This window comes from Salmo salar, chromosome 27, assembly GCF_965601325.2.
Source record: "Salmo salar chromosome 27, fSalSal1, whole genome shotgun sequence".
Lineage (NCBI taxonomy): Eukaryota > Metazoa > Chordata > Actinopteri > Salmoniformes > Salmonidae > Salmo > Salmo salar.
In genome coordinates, this window is record NC_138317.1 from 17,595,385 (window position 1) to 17,609,139 (window position 13,755).

General features: G+C 42.7%; 1 protein-coding gene across 2 annotated transcripts in view; it reads right to left on the reverse strand.

The window, feature by feature from the left end:
* The window catches only part of LOC106588560 (transcriptional repressor p66-beta), a 50,122-nt gene that overhangs the window by 14,933 nt on the left and 21,434 nt on the right, over positions 1–13,755 (reverse strand). For both annotated transcript variants that reach the window (XM_014177692.3, XM_014177693.3), the window contains exons 2-8: positions 6,507–6,881; positions 5,924–6,053; positions 5,593–5,724; positions 4,841–4,969; positions 3,957–4,124; positions 3,266–3,650; positions 2,699–2,901 (exon numbers count right to left, since the gene is read on the reverse strand). In XM_014177692.3, coding sequence (XP_014033167.1) covers positions 2,699–2,901; positions 3,266–3,650; positions 3,957–4,124; positions 4,841–4,969; positions 5,593–5,724; positions 5,924–6,053; positions 6,507–6,880 — 1,521 coding nt within the window. In that variant the 5' untranslated portion in view covers position 6,881. The remainder of the gene's footprint in view (positions 1–2,698; positions 2,902–3,265; positions 3,651–3,956; positions 4,125–4,840; positions 4,970–5,592; positions 5,725–5,923; positions 6,054–6,506; positions 6,882–13,755) is intronic.

Below are 13,755 nucleotides of genomic sequence, written 5' to 3' on the forward strand. Positions count from 1 at the left end.
CAATGACCGCAGCTCCAAATGCTTCCTGTAGTTTTTGATCAGTCTCTCGCATCACTGTGGAGGAATGTTGGCCCACTCTTGCATGCAGAACTGCTTTAACTCAGCAACATTTGTTCGTTTTCAAGCATTAACTGCTCGTTTCAAGTCTTGCCACAACATCTCAATTGGGATTAGGTCTGGAATTTGACTAGGCCATTCCGAAACCTTTTATTTTTTTTTTACTATTTTTTTTTACCATTTTCCTGTAGACTTGATTGTGTGTTTTGGATCATTGTCTTGCTGCTAGAGCCAGCTGTGCTGTAGCTTCAGCTCACAGACAGGTGGCCTGACATTCTCCGGTAGAATTCTCTGATATATAGAATAATTAATGGTTCCTTCTATTAAGGCAATTTGTCCAGGTCCTGAGGAAGCAAAGCATCCCCAAACCATCACACTACCACCACTATACTTGACCGTTGGTATGAGGTTCTTACTGTGGAATGCAGTGTTTGCCAGACATAAATGGTGCCCATCTTGTCCAAAATGTTGACTCAAGTTTGCCAAAAAGCATCTGGAAGCACCTGGATGATCATCAAGACTCTTAGAAGAATGTTGTATGGACAGCTGAGTCAAAAGTATAACTTTTTGGACGACATGGGTCCCATTATGCCTGGCGAAAACCAAACACTGCATTCCACAGTAAGAACCTTACACCAACGGTCAAGCAAGGTGGTTGCAGTGTGATGGTTTGGGGATGCTTTTCTTAATTGTTTTACCCCTTTTTCTCCCCAATTTCGTGGTATCCAATTGGTAGTTTGTCTTGTCTCATCACTCGGGAGAGGCGAAGGTCGAGAGCCGTGAGTCCTCCGAAACAACCCAGCCGAGCCACACTGCCTCTTGACACAATGCCCGCTCAACCCGGAAGCCAGCCGCACCAATGTGTCTGAGGCGACCGTGTCAGCATGCATTGCAACCAGCCCACCACAGGAGTCGCTAGAGCGCGATGGGACAAGATCATCCCTGCCGGCCAAACCCTCCCGTAACCCGGACGACGCTGTGCCAATTGTGCACCGCCCCATGGGCCGGCTGCGACAGAGCCTGGACTCGAACCAGGATCTCGATGCAGTGCCTTAGACCACTGCGCCAATCAGGAGGCCCGGGGATGCTTTTCTGCCTCAGGACCTGGACGACTTGCCTTAGAAGGAACCATGAATTCTGCTCTGTATCAGAGAATTCTACAGGAGAATGTCAGGACATCCGTCTGTGAGCTGAAACACAGCTGGGTCATACAGCTAGAAAATGATCCAAAACACACAATCAAGTTAACATGAAAATGGCTAAAAAGCAACAAATTTGATGATGTTTTGGAATGGCCTAGTCACAGTCCAGACCTAATCCCAATTGAGACTTGAAACGAGCAGTTAATGCTTGAAAACCCACAAATGTCACTGAGTTAAAGCAGTTCTGCATGCAAGTGTGGGCGAAAATTCCTCCACAGCGATGTGAGGGACTGATCAGCAACTACAGGAAGCATTTGGGGGCGGCAGGTAGCCTATTGGTTAGAGCACTGGACTAGTAACTGAAAGGTTGCAAGATCGAATCCCCGAGCTGACAAGGTAGAAATCTTAACCCACTGTTCCTAGGCCGTCATTGAAAATAAGAACTTTTTCTTAACTGACTTGCTTAGTTAAATAAATGTAAAAAAAAATAACATTTAAAAAAAGGGCTGTAGTCATTGCAGTTAACGGTGGCACAACCAGTATTTGAATGTATTACTTTTTCACACAGGGAAATTGAGTGTGGCATAACTTTGCTAATTAAAAAAATAAAATAAGTATATATATTTTTTTGTTATTTGTAAACTCAGGCTCCCTTTATCTAATTCTAGGTTTTGGTTGAAGATCTGATAACATTCAGTATCAAAAATATGCAAAAATAGAGAAAATCAGAAAAAAGGGGCAAATACCTTATCACAGCACCTCTTTAATCCATGCCATTACATGTGAAAAATAAAATCTGGGCACCTATTCATAAATTGGAATGTGGATCTAGGATCAGTTGTCTTTTAGATCAGATTACGGTGCATTTGGAAAGTATTCAGACCCCTTCCCCTTTTCCACATTTTGTTACGTTACAGCCTTATTCTAAAATTGATTTAAAAAAATGTTCTTCATCAATCTACACACAATACCCCATAACGACAAAGCAAAAACAGGTTTTTAGAAACTTTTTCAAATGTATATAAAAAAAAAAATCCATAAATATCACATTAGTATTCAGACCCTTTACTCAGTACTTCGTTGAAGCACCTTTGGCAGCGATTACAGCCTCTTCTTTGCAGATCCTGTCCAGCTCTGTCAGGTTGATTAGGGAGAGGGTTCAAGTCCGAGCTCTGGCTGGGCCACTCAAGGACATTCAGAGACTTGTCCCGAAGGCATTCCTGCGTTGTCTTGGCTGTGTGCTGAGTAAAGGGTCTGAATACTTATGTAAATGTGATATCCGTTTTTTATATATACATTTGCTAAACTGTCTAATAACCTGTTTTTGCTTTGTCATTATGGGGCATTATGTGTAGATTGATGAGAAAAAAAAACAGATTTAAAACAGATTCAATTTTAGAATAAGGCTGTAATGTAGCAAAATGTGAAAAAAGTCAAGGGCCCTGAATACTTTCCAAATGCACTGTAGATCAAGCCCTGTTAAAAGGGGTCGAGCTAACCTGCTCCTGCTGCAGGGCCTTGACGAATGCGTTCTTCAGTCTATTGGTGTGCTCCGCCTTCAGGGCCTTTTTCTGATTGGACGTCATGCACTGCTCGCAGAGGATACGCCCGCCCTTCTCCTGCTTCCAGTGGGGTGTGAAGTCGATCCTGCACTGGCCGCAGAAGAAGGGCTCCATGCGCGACAGCGTCCCCCGCAGCTTACCTGTTGAGAGGCAGGAGAGAGGCATTTATTAAAGGTTTTGATTCTTGAGGGGGTCAGTTTAAACTAACTGTCCTGTGTTTACAGATTTCTATGAAATATTAGCTATAATTAATTACAAAATAGTTTCCTTCCAAAGTTGTTTCATTATTTTCATAAATGTATGCTTTGGCCACAAATATGAGTATAGGATAAAGTTAACAATATTATTTGGGTATGAGTTAACAGAATATGAACTTTAACAAGTTAGATTTTCACTGGACAGTATGGTGAGGCGCAGAATCACTAATCTTGATCATATAATGAGTAGTTATTTGGGATGCAGTGTGATTTGTAGATTTGTAGTGGTGCCTGTCCAGTGGCTCACCCTGGCTGTCGATGACACTCTGCACCACCTCCTCCAGGCCTACCATGTAGATGAACTCGCTGTTGGCCGCCGACGGCAGGAAGTGAAGCAGTGGGGCCGGCGGCTTGGGTGGCGGGATCTCCAGCAGGGTCTTCTCCAGCTGTTTGCGCAAGGCCAGCTTGGCTGCCGCCTGGCTGCTAGCCTGGTCCGCCAGGGAACTCACACCGGAGCTGCTGCCGCCACCTGTGCCGCTCGATATGGTGGAAGGGCTGACAGCGCCCATCCCACTGCCGCCCATCCCCACACCGCCCACACCACCAGCCCCCGCTGCCTGCATGTGGGCCAGGTTCATGTAGATTGCAGAGGAACCCGAACGCTGGGACGCCGCCACCTGCTGGCTGGTGGCCTGTGGTGCATTCAACACACAAGGGAAAAAGGGCACAGTGGAAATACCGTGAGACAAGTTGAAGTGATTGCTATTATTCACACGGAATGGTCCTCTGGGTGGGTTTTATGAAATTTTAAACATGCTCAAGGGATGAAGTGGTAGAAGGAATATAGTGGGAACATCCTCCAGCCATGCTTGCAATGATCAAATGCTTTTAAATGCATGAGGGGGAGTGACCGAGTGCATACTCATGGGTGAAGGTTAGAGAATCGGAATACAACCAGTGTTTGCTGAAATGTGGAGAGCAGAGGGGTGGCACCATACCTGCTGGTAGCTGATGTTGCTCATACTGCCCGTGCTGGAGCGGCCCATGCCAGGCTTGGAGGGCATTCTCTGGCCATGTAGCTGGGATGGGTTGGGGGCAATGACCCTCTGTGACATCATCATCGGTGGCAGGGAGGCGTTGGCCCCCGACCTGATGACTGTGTGACCCTGTGGAGAAAGGAGAGGAAAGGTTAGAGGAAATAGAAAGAGAAGGGATGTCCAGCAGGGATGGAGGAGGAAGAGGGACAGGATAAGGTGAGAAAGTGATAGAGAAGAGTGGGTTAATAAAATGGGGAGAATTATGAGGAGAACAATAAAAATGTGGATGCATTTTCATTAATTCCGCAATTGAATTGATCAGGAATCCACATTTGCTACACGGCGTGTGCCATTGAAACAGAGCAAGTTAGTCATCCACAAATGTAATGCTTCTATGAATGGGTATATGTTGTACCGTTTGTGGTCACTAGAGGGCAATAGATACTTGGCCTTATTGTCACAGTTCAGACAGACAGTGAACAGCTTTGATAAAAAGCTGACCTGACCAACCCATGTGCAATTCAAGGGATCATGGCAATGTCTTCCTAACAATGTCTTCCTAACATAGATGTAAGATATCAACCTAACCAGGAACGATATACTTTCCAAAACACAAACATGGTCCAAAGAGTAGTGAAATAGATTTGCCTAAGCATGCACACACAAATTAACATTGAGTATTGATCCTACAGTGTTGGTATATAATGCATAACAAGACGTTCCAACTGAAGGAGCAATAATGCTATTGGAGCTGTGGATAGCAGGTTTGGCTCAGACCAGAGGTGCAGGTATAGTTACGGTCAGGCTACTGCCAAAATCACTGCAATACACACAGACACACACACCTGTGCACTGCGAAAGTTCTGGGGCTCCGGGGTGTGCATGCCAGGGCGCACCGGCAGCTTTCCCATCCCCTGTGAACTGTGGATGGGGGATGGCTGCACTAAAGAGGGGGTATTCTGGACCACTGGTACCTGGATGGGTTGGAATAGAACAGTTAGAATAGACAACAATAAATGACAATAGAGAACATTACACACAGACGTTACAAATCAATTGGTGCAATGTATATCATGTACATATACATCGTATTATCACTTGCTTTGCACGTGGCAGGGTCAGGTCTGGCAGGCGAACACACACGCAAAACTCTCTCTCTTTCAAAACAGAGACACACACACAGCACACAATAACGTCACTGATCTCTGCTATGTTTACTCCTGCTCTGTGACATTGAGATGGTTAGTCTGTGTGTCAGCACAATCTCACTACTACTTCAAACATGGGACGTAGGTAACACTGCTACCTGCTGAGCCATTCCCATTTCACTAGTATCAGGCTGTTTCGGTGCCTGTATTTTGTGGGATATAGTAGCCATTATGATATTTGATGCTGATTTTAGTGATAATGTGTCCCTGATTGTGATTTTTGTTTACCGGTTGATTATCCATTGTAAAGTGAGGTAGCTGGCCAAAGGAATTGTAACACCAATATATTGTCACATACTAGGGTGCTGGGTCTCATTTTCTATAACAATATTTCAATCAACATTCTGAATTGAATATGGAATGGTATTAGCGTCAACTCTGGTACTAACCTTCTGCACGACATTCTCCTTCTGGATCTGGCTCTGCCGAAGCTTCTTGAGCAGCACCAGACGGGCCTCCTCCAGACGCAGCTCTTCCCTCAGAGCCTTGATCATCTGCTGCCGCTCCTCGCCAGTCTTCCCCTAGAAAACACACACACACACACACACACACACACACACATGGATAGGACAGTAAAGGGCTGACAGGAAAGGTAGGAGTGCGAGTATGACGGGCGGTGGGGCAGATTTGAACCATGCCGACTCTGGTATACATGTGTGCCGGGGTCAGAGTCAGTGGCATTAACCGCTAGACCACACAGGCCAAGTGGTGACAACGTACCTTGAAGATCTCCAGGTTGGCCTGGTGCAGCCTCTCCTCGGGGTGGGGCGTCCCCCTGGGACTGGATGCCTCGTTGTCCGACAGGATGATCACGTCCGGGGACGGAGTGTGTCGCTCACGGTCCACATCGCTGGAGGTGGGAGAGAGGGGGACCAGCGACAAATGACATCCAACAGAGGATGAATGGTGTACTCTGTTTTGCACTGCATAGAGCTACACTGCATTACCTCCTATACATGGAGTTACACTGAGTAACACAATACTAAACAGGTTACAACAATATGCATTGTACAATGAATGAATGACATTTTATTTTCGTGTCAAATCATCAGTTGGCCACCCATCCCTTATGGGATTAATTGACACAAACCAACATTACAATAATTCACTGTCATAATTCTTCTTCCGGTGTTCTCTGCAGTGTGCATGGCATGAATACATGTATAAGGTGTTTTTGTTTTTAAAATCTGCATAACACACCAACTAAATACACTTCCAAAGTCCACATCTTCGGCACAACTCATTTCCACCCATCACCTGTTCTTCGTCCATTTTAAATCATGATTAATTATATGATTCTTACCCTCTTCTGGCGCTAAAGTCCACTGGTTCGTCCACCATGTTCTCCTTGCCGTTCTTACTCGGCCCTCCGTGGCCCCCTAGCCTCCCGTTCATCTTCTCCTCATAGGCCGCCGCCGCGCCCGCCAGCATACTCTGGTGGTGGTGGCTCCCCCCCAGTCCCCCTTTGCCGCCGTCCAGGGACCCGGCTGCCACCGCTGCCCCTTCCAACGCAGCCAGGTCCTTGCGCTTGAGCAGGGCCAGCATCTTGAGGCGCTCCATAGCCTCGTGGCCCTCCATCTTAAGGCGCTTGGCCAGGGCCTCTTCACGCTCCTCGGACGTCTCCAGGCCCCGCTTGAGCAGGTTCAGCCGCAGCGCCTCCTCAGACATCCGCTCCATCCTGGAAACATAGGAAGGGAGGGAGGAACGTGAGGTTCAATTCAATTCAATGCAATTCAACCAAATATTTGAAAGCATTTCACACATCACAGATACTTATGAACCATGGTTGAGAAGGGGCCTATGTGAAGATAACACCTCAAAACGAACAGTCTCGCCCTGGAGCTGTGTATTTTATAGTGAAAATAGGGTCTTTGTTGCTCTTTATGTGTGTGTCCATGTAAAAATGAGTGTGTGGGATTACTATATTCCTGACTGCCCACTGACTAACTACGCAATCAGGTGACTCCCTGACAGCATCCAATGAACTAAATACAAAAGCATTACAATTAGATGCCAGTCATATTCACCACTTGATGGCACTAATATTGAAGTCAACATAGATATTTAAAAAAAAGGGATGTTTGAGTCTTTCAAAAGAGGGAAATTGTAAAATATTTGAAAGCCTACAGAATTCTCATCCTCAATGGTGAATCTGTGAGAGTGAACTCTTCCACCTTCAGTGAATGGGGGTGTCCTTATTTTGCTATAGCACCAGATGACATCAGGTGCATTGACCCGTGACTAACTGACAATTATGTTAACAAGTGGATGACGGTTATTCATGTCATGTCGTTATATTAAAACAAGTTCCTATCCAGCAAATGAATGAATGAATGAGAAGGAACACACAAATAAAATGAATGCGTGTTAAACATTGACTTGACATTTTCAAGTAACCTACATTGTGGTGCTCAAGACATCTCTTTAGGGCAGAGATCATCAACTAGATTCAGCCGTGGGCCGATTTTTCTTTAGTGGATGGTCAGGGTGCCGAAACATAATTGCAAATGATTCGTAGACTGCAAATTGACCGCAAGAAGCCCAAACAGATAATATTTGACTAAAACAATCATTTCACGCCTTGCTTGCATTTGTACATTATTACAAATCTCTCTCTATTATGCATGGGAATACTTTGGAACAGATTTGCAAAATGAAATATGACTTGGAGCTGATTTGCTAGTGTTTTTAATAGTCTTAAGTCCAACAATTAAAATAAAAAATACATTTCATTTGTATTTATTTTTGCTCTGAAAACTTAAAATCAAATAAAATCACATGCGAGCCAAATTGTGCGTGGTTACTATGTGGATCACATCAGTGAGGAAGACTTCGGTTGGGTGGCAACCAATGACCTCTAACAAACACGGCTTTGTCATGTGACTGGTTGCTATAAGTAGACTGACTGAACATTTGGTCCAATCAAAAGCCTGTGTCAGGAATGCAAGCTGGAAGTCTAAAAAAGCCTCACACATTGGCACAGTAATTGCATGTTTACTGAATAAGGCAACAATATCAGATTGTACGTTTTACACATACATCTTCATAATGCACATGAAATGAGCCCTCGGTACAGTTACAGTAGAGCCGTAAGATTTAGATTCTAAAGAAAAGGTCCTATAATACACACATAGGAAGAAACATTTCTCCGAGGCAAGTATCAATCCAGATCATACTAGATAGTGTATGATCAATGTGTGTGGAGAACATATGCGCATGAGGTCATGCGCATGAGGTCATACGTGTTTAAGTGCCCGTGAGTTAAATTGTGTGCATACATACAGTCTGCTCCGGTTTGACCATGTGTCACGTACAAACGATCTAAATGATCATGTGTGTGCGTGCCAGTCACACTAAGTTAAGCACGCTTGGGTGGGCTATGGAAGGCCCGAGGACACACACCCACACAGTGTGTGTCGGCTTTTGTCTGCTGGCAACTCCCTATCTGCCCAATACATTTGTATTCCAGTCAGCATAGATAGCAAGCCTGAGATTAAGTGCATTACTATCAGGCGTTGCACTGCATAGTGCTCTGACGTCTGCATCGGTTCCTTGAGATCTTGCTCTGCATAGAGAGGACTTTCTGAGGTAAAAAGACCAACAATAAGCAGACAGTTCAGAACTGAACTTACAAAATGCTTTCCACTGTCTATACGTAGACAAAACACAAGATAGCTGTCAAAATATATTACAGAAAACATCCCAACCAGACATACAAATATAAAATAAAACAGCACATCAAAGGATAGTATAAAGATGTTGGGAAAAACATGCTGAGTACATTAAAATCTGTGGATGTTCGGCTCTGTTATAATCTTCAGATATTTCCAGGATTTTCTACAAAGATACGTTTCCCGTGGCAGCATATATGTATGGATTTCCATTGCAGATACAGCCAATATCTAATGAAAACCCATCCAAATTAAGAAACTGTTTCAATTCATATTCAGACAATGTGCGGGGAGAGCCAAGTTCATTCTCAGTTAACAGATGACAGATGAGGCCTTCAGTGATGCATACATGAGCGCACTGCACCAACAGTCAAACAGTGCTGTAGTAGTACCACCATGGAGGATGACTTGTCTGTAGTCACACATACCACCTCGATGCAGGTGTTCTGTGACACGATGTTTCCCCATCAGAGCATGCGTCCATGTGTTGTAACTGTGTTACCCTTTCTGTTCTGGTTTGAAGATGAAAGATTACAAATGTTCATAGGGGAAGCGCCAGGGCCTATCAGTGACACAGTAGCATTATTATGCTACAGAGTTATTACTTTTAAGGGGGCAGATCAGCTTTAATACTGCAGATAGATTCCGCATAATTTACAATCCCCCCCATATATTTTTTTATATACACTGAACAAAAATATGAACGTAACATGCAACAGTTAACGATTTACTGAGGAAAATCAGTCAATATATATAATTTCATTGGGCCCTAATCTGGATTTCACATGACTGGGAATACAGATGGTTACAGATACCTTAAAAAATAAAGAAAAGGTAGTATCTGGTGTGACCACCTTGCCTTATGCAGCGCGACAGAACTCCTTCTCATCGAGTTGATCAGGCTGTTGATTGTGGCCTGTGGAATGTTGTTACACTCCTCTTCAATGGCTGTGCGAAGTTGTTGGATAACGACGGGAACACGCTGTTGTAAACGTTGAACCAGAGCATCCCAAACATGCTCAATTAGTGAAATGTCTGGGGGGGGGGGGGGGTATACAGGCCATGGAAGAACTGGGACATTTTCAGCTTCCTGGAATTGTGTACAGATCCTTGCGACATGGGGCCGTTCATTATAATGCTGTGACATTGTGTTGTGTGACAAAACTACATATTTTAGAGTGTCCTTTTATTGTCCCCAGCACAAGGTGCACCTGTGTAATGATCATGCTGTTTAATCTGCTTCATGATATGCCAGACCTGTTAGGTAGATGGATTATTTTGGCAAAGGAGAAATGTTCACTAATAACAGGGATGTAAACAAATTTGTGAACACTTTTTTTTGGCTTATGGAACATTTCTGGGATCTTTTATTTCAGCTCATGAAACCAACACTTTACATGTAGCGTTTATATTTTTGTTCAATGTATTTTCTTTCATTATTATATTCCCCTAACCCTATCACCCCTCCTCTAATTGGAGTAAACTAATGGACAACAATACTTTGACTTACTTCCAAAGTATACATGTGACCTTACTTATCCTTCTTTTCCTTTAGTCCTACCCTTCAGCTACCCTTAACACCTCCCATTTATCTCTGAAAACCATCCAGTTTTGATTTCTACTTGCCATATATTTTTCAACTATGCTGTAATGTTTCACAAGTTCTGAACCTTTCGATTGTCATAGTTGCTATAGATTCGAAATTTAATTTTTTAATTTTTACTAAAGAGTATTATTAGATTATTGATCGATTGACTATGGATTTTCGAATCACCCAGCAGTGCTATTTGCAGAGTTAGTTTTAGGTAAATGTTGCTATTGTCAGCCATTCCTGAACCTGTGACCAAAAACAAGCTACATATTGGCAGTACCAAAGCAAGTGATCAAATGATTTTGTGTCTTTGAAGCAAAATCTGCAGAGCTGGGATGATTGTATCCTCCATATGCAAAACATTCTATTGGTTGCAAGAATTTTGTAAAATAATTTAAATTGAAACACTAAGTTTTGAATCGGGCGTTGTTTTGTGCATAAGTTCATAAACCAAGCACCATGGAATCGGCACATTGAAAATCAATGAAATATTTGGCAACCTGTATGGCGCAGATGTGAATTCTTTGGTCCTTATTAAATGGAACTGGTATACTTTTGTATTTATCACCCAAAACATTTTATACTAATTTTGGTCTTTAATATAGGGCTGACAGACAAGTTCCTTTGCTTCTCCCCCTTTGACTTGCCTCCTCCATTTTTGCAGTAATGCTGCAATCAATTGGTTGTAATTTTTGGACAGAACAGGCATTTCCATATATTTTTCTTAGCTCGATGTGTGACATAACTACACCAGTCCTATTTATGATATCATTAAGGAAAAGTAGACATTTTTTAGATCAATTGGAATATTTGAGTTAACCATAATATTTGTTCTGTCTTTTCTGGTGGATGAAACTGAAATTGCAACCAGCTTTCTATGGCTTGTTTTAAAAATAACACATTTTGTACATTATTTCATTTTCAAATAACTGAAAGTGGAGGATGTTGTAATCTGGATAAAGGGAAAAACATTTATTTAAACTTTTTTTTTTTTTTAAACGGGTGAGCCATTCTTACTAATCTGCTAGAGAACAAGTTTGGATTTAAGTATAACTTTTGTATGACTGAAGCCTTTTGAACCTCTCTCTATGCTTTAATATTTAAATCATTAAAGCCCTCTCTGAATTCATATTCATTATATAAAATAGGCCCATTGAATTTGGTCTGGCTTGCTCATATAATTAAAATAAACAGGTTGTTCGGTGTAGGCAAGGCCACATATAGTGCATTCGGAAAGTATTCGGACCCCATCCCCTTATCCACATTTTGTTACGTTAAAGCCTTATTCTAAAATGGGTTAAATAAAAGTTTCCTTAATCTACACACAATACCCCATAATGACAAAGCAAAAACAGGTTTTTATATTTTTTTGCAAATGTATTACATATTAAACAGAAATACCTTATCTGCATAAGTATTCAGACCCTTTGCTACGAGACTCAATTGAGCTCAGGTGCATCCTGTTTCCATTAATCATCCTTGAGATGTTACAACAACTTGATTGGAGTCGGCCTGTGGTAAATTCAATTGATTGGACATGCTTTTGAAAAGCACACACACCTGTCTATATAAGTTCTCACAGTTGACAGTGCATGTCAGAGCAAAAACCAAGCCATGAGGTCAAAGGAATTGTTCATAGAGCTCCGAGACAGGATTGTGTCGATGGCACAAATCTGGGGAAGGGTATCAAAAAATGTATGTAGCATTGAAGGTCCCCAAGAACACAGTGGCCTTCCTGATTCTTAAATGGAAGCAGTTAGGAACCATCAAGACTCTTCCTAGAGCTGGCCGCCCAGCCAAACTGAGCAATCGGGGAAAAGGGCCTTGGTCAGGGAGGTGACCAAGAACCCGATGATAACTCTGACAGAGCTCCAGAGTTCCTCTGTGGAGATGGAAGAACATTCCAGAAGGACAACTATCTCTGCAGCACTCCACCAATCAGGCCTTTATGGTAGTGGCCAGACAGAAGCCACTCCTCGGTAAGACACGACAGCCCGCTTGGAGTTTGCCAAAGGGCACATAAAGACTCTCAGACCATGAGAAACAAGATTCTCTGGTCTGATGAAACCACAATTGATCTCTTTGGCCTGAATGCCAAGCATCACATCTAGAGGAAACCTGGCACCATCCCTACGGTGAAGCATGGTGGTGGCAGCATCAAGCTGTGGGGATGTTTTTCAGCGGCAGGGACTGGGAGACTAGTCAGGATCATGGGAAAGACGAACAGAGCAAAGTACAGAGAGAACCTTGATGAAAACCTGCTCCAGGGCGCTCAGGACCTCAGACTGGGGTGAAGTTTCACCTTCCAACAGGACAACGACCCTTAGCACACAGCCAAGACAACGCAGGAGTGACTTTAGGATAAGTCTCTGAATGTCCTTCAGTGGCCCAGCCAGAGCCCGGACTTGAACACGATCAAACATTCTGGATAGACCTGAAAAAAAAGCTGTGCAGCGACACTCCCCATCCAAGAAGAATGGGGGAAACTCCCTGAATACAGGTGTGCCAAGCATGTAGCGTCATAACCAAAAAGACTTGAGGCTGTAATCGCTGCCAAAGATGCTTCAACAAAGTACTGAGTCAAGGGTTTGAAGATGTATGTAATTGTAGACGTCTTTTTTTTTATACATTTGCAAAAATTTCAACAACAAAATTTTTTTTAAAAATAAAAAATGATTACAACCTTATTGTAAAACGGATTCAATGTAACAAAATGTGGAAAAAGTCAAGGGGTCTGAATATTTTCCAAATGCACTGTAAATAAATAGGTAACCTAGGATATGACTAAATAATTAATCAGGGAGATTTTTCCACAAAAAGACAGGTATTTACCATTCCGTGGTAGCAAGATCTTATCCATTTTTGATAACCTTCTATAAAAATGTATTGTAGTGAGATCATTTATATGAATACCGAGTATGTCCACTGTCAGACTATTTTATTGGTAACTACACAGGAATCTAAAAGTTGTAATTTTTGTGATCTAATACGCAATAATGTACATCATAGTTCAGTTGTAATCCAGAGAGGTTAGAGAAATTATCTAGATCCTCTAGGAGGCTGTGCAGTGATCCAGATTGCAGATTTAAAAGAAAACATAAGTCGTCACTCTCCAAAGCAGTTTTGTCTAGCAGCATAGGACAATTGATTGTTTTTAAGCCTTTGATTTCTATACCCTTGATAATATTGTTGGATCTGATTTGAATAGCTAACATTTTAATGGCCATAATAAATAGATACGCCAACAGTGGACAACCTTGTATAGTACGTTTTTTCTGCTGACGTTCTGA